The sequence below is a fragment of the Mobula hypostoma genome, chromosome 21, assembly GCF_963921235.1.
Source record: "Mobula hypostoma chromosome 21, sMobHyp1.1, whole genome shotgun sequence".
NCBI classification, from domain to species: Eukaryota; Metazoa; Chordata; class Chondrichthyes; order Myliobatiformes; family Myliobatidae; genus Mobula; species Mobula hypostoma.
The window spans coordinates 21082322-21096315 of NC_086117.1; the positions used below are offsets into that span (position 1 = coordinate 21082322).

The following is a 13994-nucleotide window of genomic DNA, read 5'->3' on the forward strand; positions in this document are numbered from 1 at the left end:
CGTGCAGAAGGAATATTGATACCAGGCACAAGTAGAGCTGCATGAGCAATACATTTTGTGTGATCGAGTTACAGTAATCTGATTACTATGGTACTGGAGTACACCATAAATTCAAATCTGAACTTATGCCTCCAGAGTCAAGGGAGGAGTTTAGATGTAGGTTGGTATACTGATGCACTGCTCTCATTTAATAAAAACAGTAAGCCAGTTCACTCATCAGCTCACGTAGGTGGGCATGAATGATCCAAAGGAACAACAATGGATTCTTCCATGATTTCCTGACCAAGGTTTATCATCATAGAATGTCCTGATGCAGGATTTCAACCAGAATTATCAACATAGATGCTGTTCACGCATTTGTTGCTCCACACTCCAGCATCCGCCTGTGTCTCCATGTATTATTGTCTCATTGTGGCTTGTGAGTCAATTCTGTGTGTGCACAGAAAGTGGTGTTACAATTGTAGCCAGACTTGAAATTGACATAACCTGTTCTAGGATTCTCTCATGACTTGAATAGTGCTGTGGGATACAAGTCTTTTATTTTTATTTTCTTGGTAATTTATAAGATAAAACCAAAAATTATAGACGATCCTGAAGGTTTCTGGATTTGTAAGATCCCAAGAGTTTCATTAATGTTATTTAAGAATGAATTCTGCTGGGTTTAAGATACATGTTACTCTAATCTCACAAGAATGAGCTTTCTTTTTTCAGTTAGGAAGTACATCAAAGATATGATGGGGCAATTCATGTATGCTGGTGACAGTGAGATGGAGTAGCTTGCCAAATCACTTTGCAGCACAATTGCCAAAGGAAACATTAAAAGAGGAAGGAGAGTCAAAGGTGGAGACATTGGGCAGGAATAAAGATACAACTATTAAGAAAGGGTGAGAGGGTGAGACAATAACAGCGATGTTAGAGTCATACAGTCACAGAGCACTAAAACACAGAAACAGGCCCTTTGGCCCATCTAGTCCATGCCAACTTGATCTTCTGCCTAGTTCCATCCACTTGCATTCTATAGGGTGGGAGAATTTTGTAGGAATTCAGGGTCAGGTATATTGTTGTCATAGGCATAGGTACACAGTGTATACTATTAAAATTAAAATTAAGTGTATACCATTAAACTTAACACTTGCAGCAGCTGCTGCACAGCACATCATGAGGACAAACATATGTTAACATCAACTTTATTTAAGCACACCTATAAATTCTACAAAACTGTCAATGCTTTGTATTCTGAGGACAAGCCCTCAGAATTGAGGGATCTCCATTTAGAACGAAGATGAGGAGGAATTTGGAGTATTGTGTTCAGTTTTGGTCACCAAATTACGGGAAGGATATTAATAAGGTTGAAAGAGTGCAGAGAAGGTTTACAAGGATGTTGCCGGGACTTGAGAAACTCAGTTACAGAGAAAGGTTGAATAGGTTAGGACTTTATTCCCTGGAGCGTAGAAGAATGAGGGGAGATTTGATAGAGGTATATAAAATTATGATGGGTATAGATAGAGTGAATGCAAGCAGGCTTTTTCCACTGAGGCAAGGGGAGAAAAAAACCAGAGGACATGGGTTAAGGGTGAGGGGGGAAAAGTTTAAAGGGAATATTAGGGGGGGCTTCTTCACACAGAGAGTGGTGGGAGTATGGAATGAGCTGCCAGATGAGGTGGCAAATGCGGGTTCTTTATTAACATTTAAGAATAAATTGGACAGATACATGGATGGGAGGTGTATGGAGGGATATGGTCTGTGTGTAGGTCAGTGGGACTAGGCAGAAAATGGTTCGGCACAGCCAAGAAGGGCCAAAGGGCCTGTTTCTGTGCTGTAGTTTCTATGGTTATGGTTTCTATGGAATTTCTTTGGCCAGAGAGCAGTGAATCTGTGGAATTTATTGTCACAGGTGGCTGTGGAGGCAAAGTCATTGGGTATATTTAAGGCAGGGGTTGATAGATTCTTGATTATTCAGGGTATGAAGGGATATGGTGAGAAGGCAGGAGACTGGGGCTGAGAGGGAAATGGATCAGCCATGGTGAAGTTGTGGAGCAGACTCGATGGGCCAAATGGCCTAATTCTGCTCCTATATCTTATATCCCTCTCATCCATGTATCTATCCAAACTTCAGCTGTGTTAAGAAATTATGGGTCTACCAACAATTAAACTGTCTGGAATCAACTGACTAAAGGAGACAAGAACTGCTTATACAGCATTACTGAGATGCTTCACGAAAATAGTGATACTTATACAAGTGGCACTGCAAGAAGTAAAAAGACAGGGTACAGCCTTGTAATCATGTTAAATGAGGTGCAAAAATTTGCCTCAGCATCGCTTTCCAAAATTCACCTTGTGCTACCGAAGGTCTTCCCAGCCCCAACATCATCTTCACCATCATCAAAGACCAAGATGCTGGAGGACTTCAATGGGTCAGGCAGCATCTGTAGAGGAAAATGAATAGTTGATGCTTTGGGCCAACAGCCTTCTCCAGTCCAGATAAAGGACCCACAGAGTTCCTCTGGCATTTTATTGTTTTTCTCTAGATTCCAACATCATCATCATCATCACCTCTGTTGTAAGAAAAAGGGAGAAAATCCACTACAGTTCTTTTTTTTTAAATTACGAGATCTGGCAAGGCCAGTATTGATTCCATGTCAAATAGCTTGGCCTCGATGGCATTTTCTTTTGAGTGTTTTGGAGCTCCAGTTATCCGGGCAGGTGAGAGACTACTCCAACACGCTCATCAATTGTAGTGAAAATGTTTTGGAGAATTAAGTAGAGAGTCGATTGCCACAAGACAGCCAGTCTCTGACTTACTGTTGTATTACCATGTCATTATGAACTAAAAATTCATGCAGGACAGGTGGCCACTTGGTTGGTTGTTGCTCACAGCCCTCTGAACAACATACTTGTCTCCACTCCTTCCTGTTCTTGCCTGCAGCCATGGATTGTTTTGTTTGTAATAGTTGTGACAAACCCACTGACTGTTAAAATGGGGATCTTTGCCAATGATTTCAAAATATTCTGTTTGTAACTTCTCCAGAAAGGAGATGACTAATGCCTGCAAGCAGCAACACTTGGACAACATTAAGGCTTGGGATGTGAGCTACCAAGTCCCATCTATGCCACATACTGGACAGAAAATAACAGTGGACAAGAGAAACCTAACCAGCTATCTCTGATGTTGACCTGCATAACCATCATCATGTCGACAACGTTAACAGCCTGGTGGAGCTTTTGATTGACCTGAAATTTCTAGAGGTTCCCAAGAAAGACAACAAAAAAAGGCTAATGACTTAATGTTGGAGGGATTCTGCAGGTTAGGCAGAATCTATGGACAGTCAACGTTTCTGGGTAGTTTTATATACTGTAATGTATTGTTAGTTTTGTCTGTGAATCTTGCAATATTTTCCATATTTATTGTAAATAATAACAATATTATTTCTGTACTAAGATTAACAACTAAATGCTTATACCTTTTTCTTAGATAATTAATTTATTGGTAGTCCTGGGGAGCACCAGTGGTTCTCCCATTACAGAAGAATTAATATATCTGGCGGGGGAGTTAGTCCCCATGGAGACAATGGAATCAGATTTCTGCTGGAAATTTGATCCCGCTTTAATTTTGGTAGAAGATTGGCTGACACCATAGTGAGCCCATTTAGAGCAGCTCCCATCACACAGGTTTCCAACTGTAGATGCATCATAAGAGAATTGTAGGTTTATACTACACCTTTCATCGCCCCTTGTTCTAATCTTAGGATAATATCCCCCTTTTTCACATTCCTACACCAAACTAGGACAGGAACAGAGAATGTTGTAAAGAGAGACAGGGGCTTTCAGTTCCGGGACCTTTCGTCAAAACTGAAAAGGAAACTGTTCTCCACATTAAGATCATCAAGATCAAATCAGACCCGCTCTCCTTAGAGCCAGGGGAAGATACTCAACATTGGTTGTCAACTCTGAAGGTGTGTGCGCTGTCTGTTGTACGTTTAGCTCCATTGTCATCAGAGCTGCGCGCCTTAACAGTCGTGGCCTCATTTTTAGTGTGCTGGTGAGAGGGATTTCTCGCCTTCATCTTCTGAATGGAATGAAAACCAAATCAATCCCACCTCGCCTCATAAATCAACCCTCTAAAACCCTGGCAGACAACGCACCAAAATCATTACGCACAACCCACTTGTCTATAGCAGTTTACTAAAAGAAGCGAAAGTTACTTTGAAACAGCGTTGTTTTTTTTTTGACAGTTCTGTGTTTGCGATCTCACCCCTCCCGCCCTCCCTTCCTGTTAGTGGAGCGCTCAATTATTTATTGATAGGTAGTGATACAGTTTCTGTTATCGAGACGCCTGAAGCCAGAGAAAGGTGTTAGGGATCTGCTCGTACTTCACCATAATTAAGCGTTGTGCAAAAAAACGTACATGTTAACTTTTATTGCCATATCTGTCGCCAGGTTAAACACTAAGCAGTCTTAAAGCAGTGGGCGAGTTCGGTTGCTTCTTCTTTTTCTTTCGCTCCTGTTATGTTTCCCTGGAACATCCTCAAGCTCGGAGTTTTTGACAGCAATGAAGTTTGCGGAACATCTGTCGGCGCATCTAACGCCAGAATGGAGGAAGCAGTACATCGAATACGAGGTGAGAACTATGGTTAACACTAGTCTCACATCGGAACGAAAACTATTTTCGTTAACGGGGTATTGCGGGGGCGGCGAAATTCTGATGAAGGGTACCCCCCGTGCGAGAATCTAGCTCAGGTTGGGTGCCAAAATGTTAGTGGGCGCTGGCGACCTGCAAATGTCCCTTTCAAACTCAAAATAAATTTATTATCAGGACCTTTGTTAAATTATCATCGGTAACTCTCAGCAGCATCTATGGGTTTGTCGGAGAATGGTTTGTTGACAATGTTTACCAGTCTGTCAAGTCTGTTATTATTGGTATAAATCTGCGTGCTGAGGCGAATAGAGCAAAAAAGATAGAACTGAGTTGGGGGTAGTTGTTGAGGGGTTCCAAAGCGAAGATGTGAGAATCTGATTATATCTCCCACTATTGTCCCCATTCGGGGTGTTCAGCACGTTGTCCGATTAGTTTCCTGCATGGTATGAGGCGCAGCACCTCAGAGACGGAGAAGCTTATCGTGGTCCTGATGAAGTGTCGGCCCAAAATGTCCACTGGTTATTCCTTGCCAGAGATGCTGACGGAACTGCTAAGTTCCTCCAGCACTTTCTATATGTTACTCAATGACAACAGACTTTGATTAAGCAAAGCAGACCGGGGTCAACTCCTCAAACGTTTCTCCTTCAATCAATTCCACTGGAAATAGCTAAACTGGCCATCCAGTGTGGCTGTGAGGCATTCTGATATGTGCAAAATGGTTTCCATGCTTGCCTGTAGAAAGGCAGCTGTTGGGAGGAAGGAGGGAACTGGTAGATGGATAGATGCCAGTCTTCTCCAAAGATGGGCTGTGTCCACACACTGCACCTTGAGCCTGAAATAGACACGCCTTCATTTCAAAGAATAGAAGTCCACATTACTAAAAGAACACATAATAACAAACACAAAGCACAAATTAAATACGTAAAGCTTGACCCATGATAATGCTGGTGTGTTCTGTTGGGGGGCTTTACAGTCACGTATTCAATGGCTTCAGTTGAACAGACCCCCATCACCAGCCATTTATGTTGAGGAATAAGCACTGTCAATGCTGTTTCCACTTTCATCAATTATGAGAATTATTTGAACCATGTTAAGCTGTCTGAGGCTTTCAGGTGGGTTGAATACCAATCTGTCTACAATATGTAACATCTGACACCTCCCAATTTTAATCAGTCAGCACCTAACAATCTAGCTACATGATAAACTTTGGAAATCCCTCCCTAAACCTCTTGTATTTCTAGTTCTTTCCCCTTAAGATGCTCCTTAAAACGTAATATTTTGTTCAAATCTCTGATTATACTGCCAAATTTGCCAAACCCAATTCACATAAAGCACCTCAGAATGTTGCTTTTTCTTTTTCAAAAGCACGGTGTAACTATGAACTAATCTTGTTCCCTTGAAACAGCATATTACCAAGTATTGATTTCTGAAGTATTCTCTCAAATGTGCACATAGCAATTCACAAACTCTCAAATTGATTAGAGCAGTCTTTAGGCAAAAACTTCCAGTTTTACCCTTAGCAGAAGCTGATGGATCTGTTTAACATACACCTTCAACAAATCCCCATTTCATTTTATTATTAAAGCCACAGCATTTTAGTTTTATTATGTAAAATTACATTGAATTTTCTATCACTGTGGATAAGGATGATGAAAGAATAGAACCATGCAAGTACTTTATACTGTACTTTATACTTTACTGTCGCCAAACAATTGATACTAGAACATACAATCATCACAGCGATATTTGATTTTGCGCTTCCCGCTCCCTGGATTACAAATCAATAGTAAATATTAAAAATTTAAATTATAAATCATAAATAGAAAATAGAAAAATGGAAAGTAAGGTAGTGCAAAAAAACCGAGAGGCAGGTCCGGATATTTGGAGGGTACGGCCCAGATCCGGGTCAGGATTCGTTCAGCAGTCTTATCACAGTTGGAAAGAAGCTGTTCCCAAATCTGGCCGTACGAGTAAAGGCATAAGTAGCAAAATTTTATATCAGTTTAAGTTTACGGAGAATGAATGATGAGCTGTTGGCTACATGACATTGCACATAAACATTCATTGAAAGCTTTACACTTTTGTGCAGCAGATGAGGCTTGTGATCCGATCCATAAGGTCTCATTTAGAGTTGGAACTTGATCAATGTACAATGGTGACATGACCTGTCTGGGTTTGAGTTTTTCCTGTTGATTGCAACTCAAAGATATCTCTCTCGTGAGGCAATGTATGATGATTGCAAGGAGAAATGTGCAGGAGGTGCCATGTGTACAGGCCTACTCATTCTTTTCTTTCCACCAAGGAGTCTTCTGTTTCTGTGCATTTCCTCCTTGGCTAGCAACAGAAACGGTCAAATTGCAATCAGTGTATATCGAGAGTTCTGCACTAATTGAACTGAAAGGTCTTTAATGGCAAAACAAGTCCTTTGTACTCTTTATGGTAATAGGAGCCTCACATCCTGCTCATGCAGTTACCCGGAACATTAAAGAAACAAATTATGGTTTGCTAAGTGGAAGCATATATGCTCCACGTGAGCCTCTCCTCACCCTGACTTATCCTGTCAATGCAGCTACATTTCTTCCTCTCTCATGTAAACAATGAGGTTTAAGGGACAATTATGATGTTCACCTCAAACACTTCCCCTGACATTGAGTGTTTACCCACTCTCTGGATAAAGAAAGACTTTTTTTTGTGAATTCCCTATTGGGAAGTAGTGGCCATTTTTTATGGTTCAAGGCTTCAAGTTTTGCCCTATACTGTCAGCTGCAAACATCTCTATCTTTCACTTCTTTCTCAAAAAGAGCCCAAACTGTTATTTAGAGTTACATCAATGACAAATACGATCCCAAATAATGGCTTCCAAATTTGTGTTCTCAAAATCTTTATAGATTTTTTTTTACAATCACATGCAGCCTAAATACAGCCTATCATTTTAAGCAAGAGGAAAGAAAGTTGGATCTTCATCAGGTCCAATAGTTATTTCATCATCATGCAGAAAATTCTGAGACGATTTGTGATGATACTAGATTTTCTGCATGGCGACCAGTTGACTGTTCACTAATCCAGATCCAGTGACTAACGTTGAGACTGTTGGCAGTTCTGCAGGTTCAGGTGTTATTAGATGATGCAAATATGATAGGATTTTTTTGGGGAAATTCCACGATATTGATTTCGTTGACATGTTTACACAATCCATTGTGCTCTGAGTCTATGAGAAGTGAACCACAAATAGTAACACAAGCATGCATAGCTAATTTAGTGCAGCTGAATTCATGTTTTTCCATCTTGTGAGACATGAGCAGTATTAACCACCAATATAGCTGATAGCAACACACAAAACGCTGGAGGAACTCAGCAGCATCTATGAGGAAAATGGATAGCTGACACTTTAGGATGAAACCTTTCATCTATGTGCTGCTCCAGATTCCAACATCTGCAGTCTCTTATGTCTCCTGTACTGTTGATAGAACTGGTTTAGCCTCATGCGCCTCCTGTTCCACCTCACTTATCCCATAGTTTGGAGTAACAGCATGTGGGAGTTTTCTAACACCTTTTATTTTCCCTGTTGATCAGGCTTTGAAGAAGATGCTGCATATGGCCCAGCACCAAGCCCCAAAGACAGAAGGTAAGGTGTGAGTGGCCTTGCTCTGAGATGGCCCTGCAGTATCTCCCATAACAGATGTTGCTTCCGAATAGAATATCATGACTTGCACTTGGAATTATGCCAAATTTAGCCAGTATCCAGCAGATTAATATTTAATGCTGGAATATGATTTAATTTATATATAATGAAAGAGGGATTAGCTTCTATATTGTTCCAACAGTGAAATAGTGGTCAATATTATTCCAATATTTGTTATAGAAGGTTTGTTGAACAGGACATTACACACTTCAAGTATTCCTGAATTCTTTCTCTAAACCTCTGTATCTCACTGCCCTTTTAAGATTCGCCTTCAAACCTGCCTTGGTGCTTTGAAAACTTGGTCGAATTCTGTTCTTGTGAGAGGGACTGGGATATTTTACAATGTTAAAGGTGCTATATAATGTTAGCTGTCTTGTTCTTAACTTGACTTTCAATTGTGTTGATAAAATACAGGTCAGTGATGAATAATTAACATTCTGAATGTGTTCCTATCAAGCAATGGTGATGCCAAAGGATTTAATTAATAATCACGTTGTACACTGCTTGAAATATGAAATCATTCTCGCTCATCAATAATTTAATAGGGCAAAATGTTGTTCCACTGTTTGTGCTTACACTTTCAACGAGAGCTCTGCACAGAGAAGCTACTTATCAGTATATTGTGATTGTTCAGTACAACACACTAATGAGGGAGTTTGTATAAGCAACATTTATTGAAATAAAACTGAATTACTAACATTCACTATATTTCTTGAGCTTGGATGCACATTCTGTAAAGAACTGCTAGGAGTAAATGCTGCAAAATAACTGAATGGGAAGAACTGCTTTATAGAAATCTTATTGTGTTTGACGGTATGCTAGACATTGCAAAGAAGTGAATTGATAAAATGACATATGATCATTTCCACTAATATTTTTCCCTTATTCTACTCTGCTCAACATTGTTTAGCTGATCGTTTTGTGGTCCTTCAGAAGCAGCAGTAAGCTTCTTGAGAGATACCTTTCAACAAATTTCAATATCATGAAGATGTTTTTCCAGGATCTATCTCACTTTTTTTTGTTGCCTTTTCAATCCATAAGTGACCAGAGATTTAATGTGGTTGTTCTGCTATAGCAATTAACATGTTGAATATAGAACATAGAAATGTCATATGGGAGCGACTGGGAGCGAACCCAAATGCAAGACACAGATACTGAAGTACTTGGAACAGGACAGGACCAGAGACTAGGGTTAGGGATGTGACTGGATGCAGGCTAGGAGTTGGGACAAGAACACAGACTTGGGCTAGGACATTGGCTAGGCAAGTGGGACCAGGACTAGGAACTGGGAACTAGGAGCCTGGGCTTGGACTCCGAGCCAGAGACTGGACAAGGACCCAGAACCTGCGTCTTGATTCGGGCTTGGACCCTGGAACTAGGCGAGGACATGACATGGCTACAGGACTGGACATGGCTTGGGTTCCTGATGGTGAGGACATGACGAGGGTTGGGTTCCTCGAGGTGAGGACATGACGAGGCTTGGGTTCCTCGAGGCGAGGACATGACGTGGTCTTGGGAAACAGGAACCTCGGAACACAAAGCCGGAAACCTTGACTTGGTTGAGGGAGAGACAGGAACGCAGAACCTTGGTTGAGGGAGAGACAGGAACACAGGGACATGGAACACGGAGCTGGGACCCCTTCTTGGGAACAGGACTTAGGGCCGGGACTCATACACAGAATGCCGAACATGACGAGATGATTCCCAACACTAGGTAGCGGCAAACAGCCGGACCTGCCTAGCAAAGGTGTGGACACAGAGACAGTTCAAAACAACGATAGAGAGTTCCTTATCTTGCTCCAGCAGTTGAACTTGACAGCAGTGCAGGCGAAGGTTGCAGGCAAGGGTTACAGGTGAGGCAAGGCTCCAGGTGAGGCAAGGCTTCAGAGACTGGTTGCAGGACAAGACCTCAGGAGGAAGGGGCAGAGAAGGGATTTAGACAGAGGGTTTGGACAGGAAAAATCGAGCAACTGAAACTTCTTCTTCTTCTTGTGTTGTTTTATGGCGGTTGGCAAACCAGCTTTAAGGTGCATTTCCGCCACCTACTAGACTGGAGTGTGGATCGTTGGATAAACAGGAGAAGGGAAAAGAATTGCATTCCCTATATTCTATATAATAAACCTGAGTCTTTCAGATACTTCATGATACGGATCTGTATTTCTCTTGAATTCCCACTTAAAATGTCTTCAATACCCACGTCAGTTTTTTTGTTTATCTTACGCGCTCCTATCATCTTCACTCTTTCTTTTTGATACTTCTTACATTTTATCAATACATGTTCAACAGTTTCTGGTTGATTACAGTATTCACACAACCCAGTTGGAAGTTTCCCTATTTTGTGTAATGTGTAATTAAGATTAGTGTGTCCAATTCTCAAATGACTGATGATCACTTCTGTCCTTCTATATCCACTTGACAATCTTTTGTATCTGACTTGCCTCTGTATTTTGTACAGTTGTCTCCGTTTCACTCTCATCCCAATGCTTCTGCCATGTCTCCTCAATACGTGTTTTAATAATACTTTTGACTTCCACTTTGCTAAGAGGGATCTGGGCCTCTATTATAGACGATTTGAACGATTGTTTAGCTGTACTGTCCACCTTTTCATTACCCTCCACTCCACAATGAACAGGAACCCAAAGAAAGCTACCCCATTTTTGGTCAGTGTATATAACTTGCATAAAACCTCCAATAAAATATCCTGTCTACTTTCTGATTTTCTTGATTTGATCGAGGTTAATGCAGATAAACTATCTGAACAGATTACAGCCTTTTTGATATTATTTTCTTCTATCCAAGATAATGCACTCAACATTGCCATTAATTCTGTTGTATACTCTGATAAATGGTTTGATGTTCTTTTCCTGATACTAGTTTTGCACTGAGGAATGTAGACTGCATTACCTGTGTGGCCAGACCTAGGGTCTTTTGATCCATCCGTAAAAAAATTACATTTCTATAATGCGAGTCTATATATTCTTGCACTATGTTTGATTCTATAGTTCGACTTCTTTTTTAAAAGTTGTTGCAAGTTTTTATCTACTGTATGCATTGTAAAGAGCCATGGAGGAACATCAAATATTGGAACTGTAGGGCTATATTCCATTTCGTGTAGACCAAATTTTAGTGCTGCTGCATCCCTGATCCATCCAAAGCTGTTATAACTTGACTTACTATGTTCCCAGCAGTCTTTTAATATAGCTTTAGCTGGATGTGAGTAGTTATGTCCCATGGTGTTAACCCAGTAAATTAGCATTAGCTTTATTCTTCTAAGTCTTAATGGCATTTCCCCCATTTCGACTTGAAGAGCTGATATAGGTGATGTTCTGAATGCACCACTATATATCCTGAGGCCCTGAGCTTGCTCATCATCCAGCATTTTTAAATTACTTTCTGCAGCTGACATGTAAGCTACATTTCCATATTCCAATGTAGCCCTCATTAAAGCTTGATAAATATTTAATAGCGATATCCTGCTCGCATCCCAGTCCTGTCTGGCAAGACCCCTCAATAAATTATTTATTTTTTTACATTTGTTTGTAATTTTCTCGATTTGCTTTTTCCATGTAAGTTTCTCATCAAATAACAAACCAGGGAACCGAATTACCTTCACCGGCTCTAATTTTTGTTCATATAATTTCACAGAAACTGGTTTGTGACTTCTTCAGAAACATATCACTTGTGACTTACTTGTAGACAATTTGAAACCCCATTTATTTGCCCACTCCTCCACTTTACTTATTGCATCTTGCATTTTCCTTTGTATATAAATTAAATTTCTTCCCCTCACCCATAACGTCATCTGCATATAAGAATTTCCCCACACTATGTTCAACTTGTGCAATTATGTCATTCATTACTATGGAAAATAGTAATGGACTGCAGACACTACCTTGTGGTGTTCCATTTTCAACCAAATATGTAATGGAGTACTCTGTTTCCACCTTGACTTGAATTGTTCAACCATAAAGAAAGTGTAGAACCCAATTATATAATTCTCCTTCCACCCCTAGTTCTTTCAATTTAATTAACATTCCCTCTTTCCAGAGCATATCGTATGCCTTTTCTATGTCAAAAAATAACAAAAAATAATAATAAATAATTTCTTTATTTGTTTGAGCCTTCCTAATTTCAGATTCCAAGCTAAGTATTGAATCTACTGTAGTTCTTCCTTTACAAAAATCACTTTGGTAGGGAGACAGCAACTGAAGCTGAACCAAGGAGCTATTTATGTAGCCAGCCCAAAATATGAATCAGCTGTCTCAATTAGAGCACCCAACAGAAAAAAGGAAACTAGAAAATCTGGAATAAGGAGCGATGGACCGGACTGTGAACTGGAATCTGGACTTCACAAGAAATCTACAGCACATTTTAAGCCCTTTGGTCCATATTGTTGTGCTGACCACATAACCTACTCTAGAAACTGCCTAAAAATTTCCTACCACATATTACAAAGGAAATAAAGACATTACAAAAGTTGGATGTGCATTGCATTTAGGGGACTGAAGTTTACTGACTGGGCTCTTTGTGTACGTGTTTTTGGAAACTTCTTACAATATCATTTCAAAACATATAAGAATCATTGTAAAGTTTATAGAGCTATTATAGCACAAAGAGAGAGTGAGCACATAAATGATTTGTTTGAAATAAAGCTTTACAGTGTGTGGCAACTCTCCAGCAAGGTGACAGTGGTCATTTGACTAGATGCAAATGACTTCTGTCACCACAAAACAGCCAGGTTTGGAGAGAAGGGGCCAAGAGAATTTGGAAGGCTTAGGAGAGCAGAAATTGTATTGTAGACCAGGACTGCTTGAAGTAGCTGCATATTTAAAGCGAGGTGGTGGATGGAGCTGGAAGCTAGAATGTCCAAATGACTGGAGGCATAGAAGACACAGTAGTAATGCATTGGGAAGAAAAATGGAATTGGGAAGAGGAGAATGAAGAATGATCAGGCAGTATGAACATCAGGTTGCTGGTTTGACTGGCAATATTAAGGAGGATATCTGAACTATCAGCAGGATTTAAACAAATCAGATGTAGATAGGAAATCCTTTCTTCATTTTCTTAATTAATCATTTTTTAAATAATTATTTGTGAATTATTCATTTGGTACATTTGTAATTTTCTGCCCTCTGCATACAGCATAAGAAATAGCTTCATGACTTACCTAATATAGCAGAGGTTCCCAAACTTTTTTTTGTGACATAAACCAATGCCATTAAACAAGGGGTCCGTGGAGCCCATGTTGGGGACCCCTGCTGTATAGGATCAGGATCATTGTTGCTTTTGGGTTACAATGTCACAAGCTATCAAGAAGTGCTGTGTGAATAAGAAATGCTCATGTAGCAAGTATCTACTGTATCTGCTCTTGCATTCATAACTAGATGTGACCATTGACCATCAACTCTCTAAGTGATGCAGTGAGAAAAGCATCGGACACTGGAGCCACCTACTCATCTGAGTCTGACTGGTGTCATTTGTAATCGACATGTCTTCCATTCATATAGAGCAGGGGTTCCCAACCTGGGGTCCATGGACTCCTCAGTTAATGGTAGGGGTCCATGGCATAAAAAATGTTGGGGAACCCCTGAGGAGGGGTAAAAATATTTAAGACTGGTACCCGTTGGCTTGTCTGGTGCTCCTAGTTACATACAATTACTACATTTACTGAATGAA

General features: G+C 40.3%; 1 protein-coding gene across 1 annotated transcript in view; it reads left to right on the forward strand.

Annotated features, from left to right (window-relative positions):
* The first annotated feature begins 4549 nt into the window (after positions 1-4549).
* Positions 4550-13994, forward strand: part of LOC134359623 (solute carrier family 53 member 1-like) — an 88543-nt gene continuing 79098 nt past the window's right edge. The window contains exons 1-2 of the mRNA XM_063073123.1: positions 4550-4618; positions 8210-8261. Coding sequence (XP_062929193.1) covers positions 4550-4618; positions 8210-8261 — 121 coding nt within the window. The remainder of the gene's footprint in view (positions 4619-8209; positions 8262-13994) is intronic.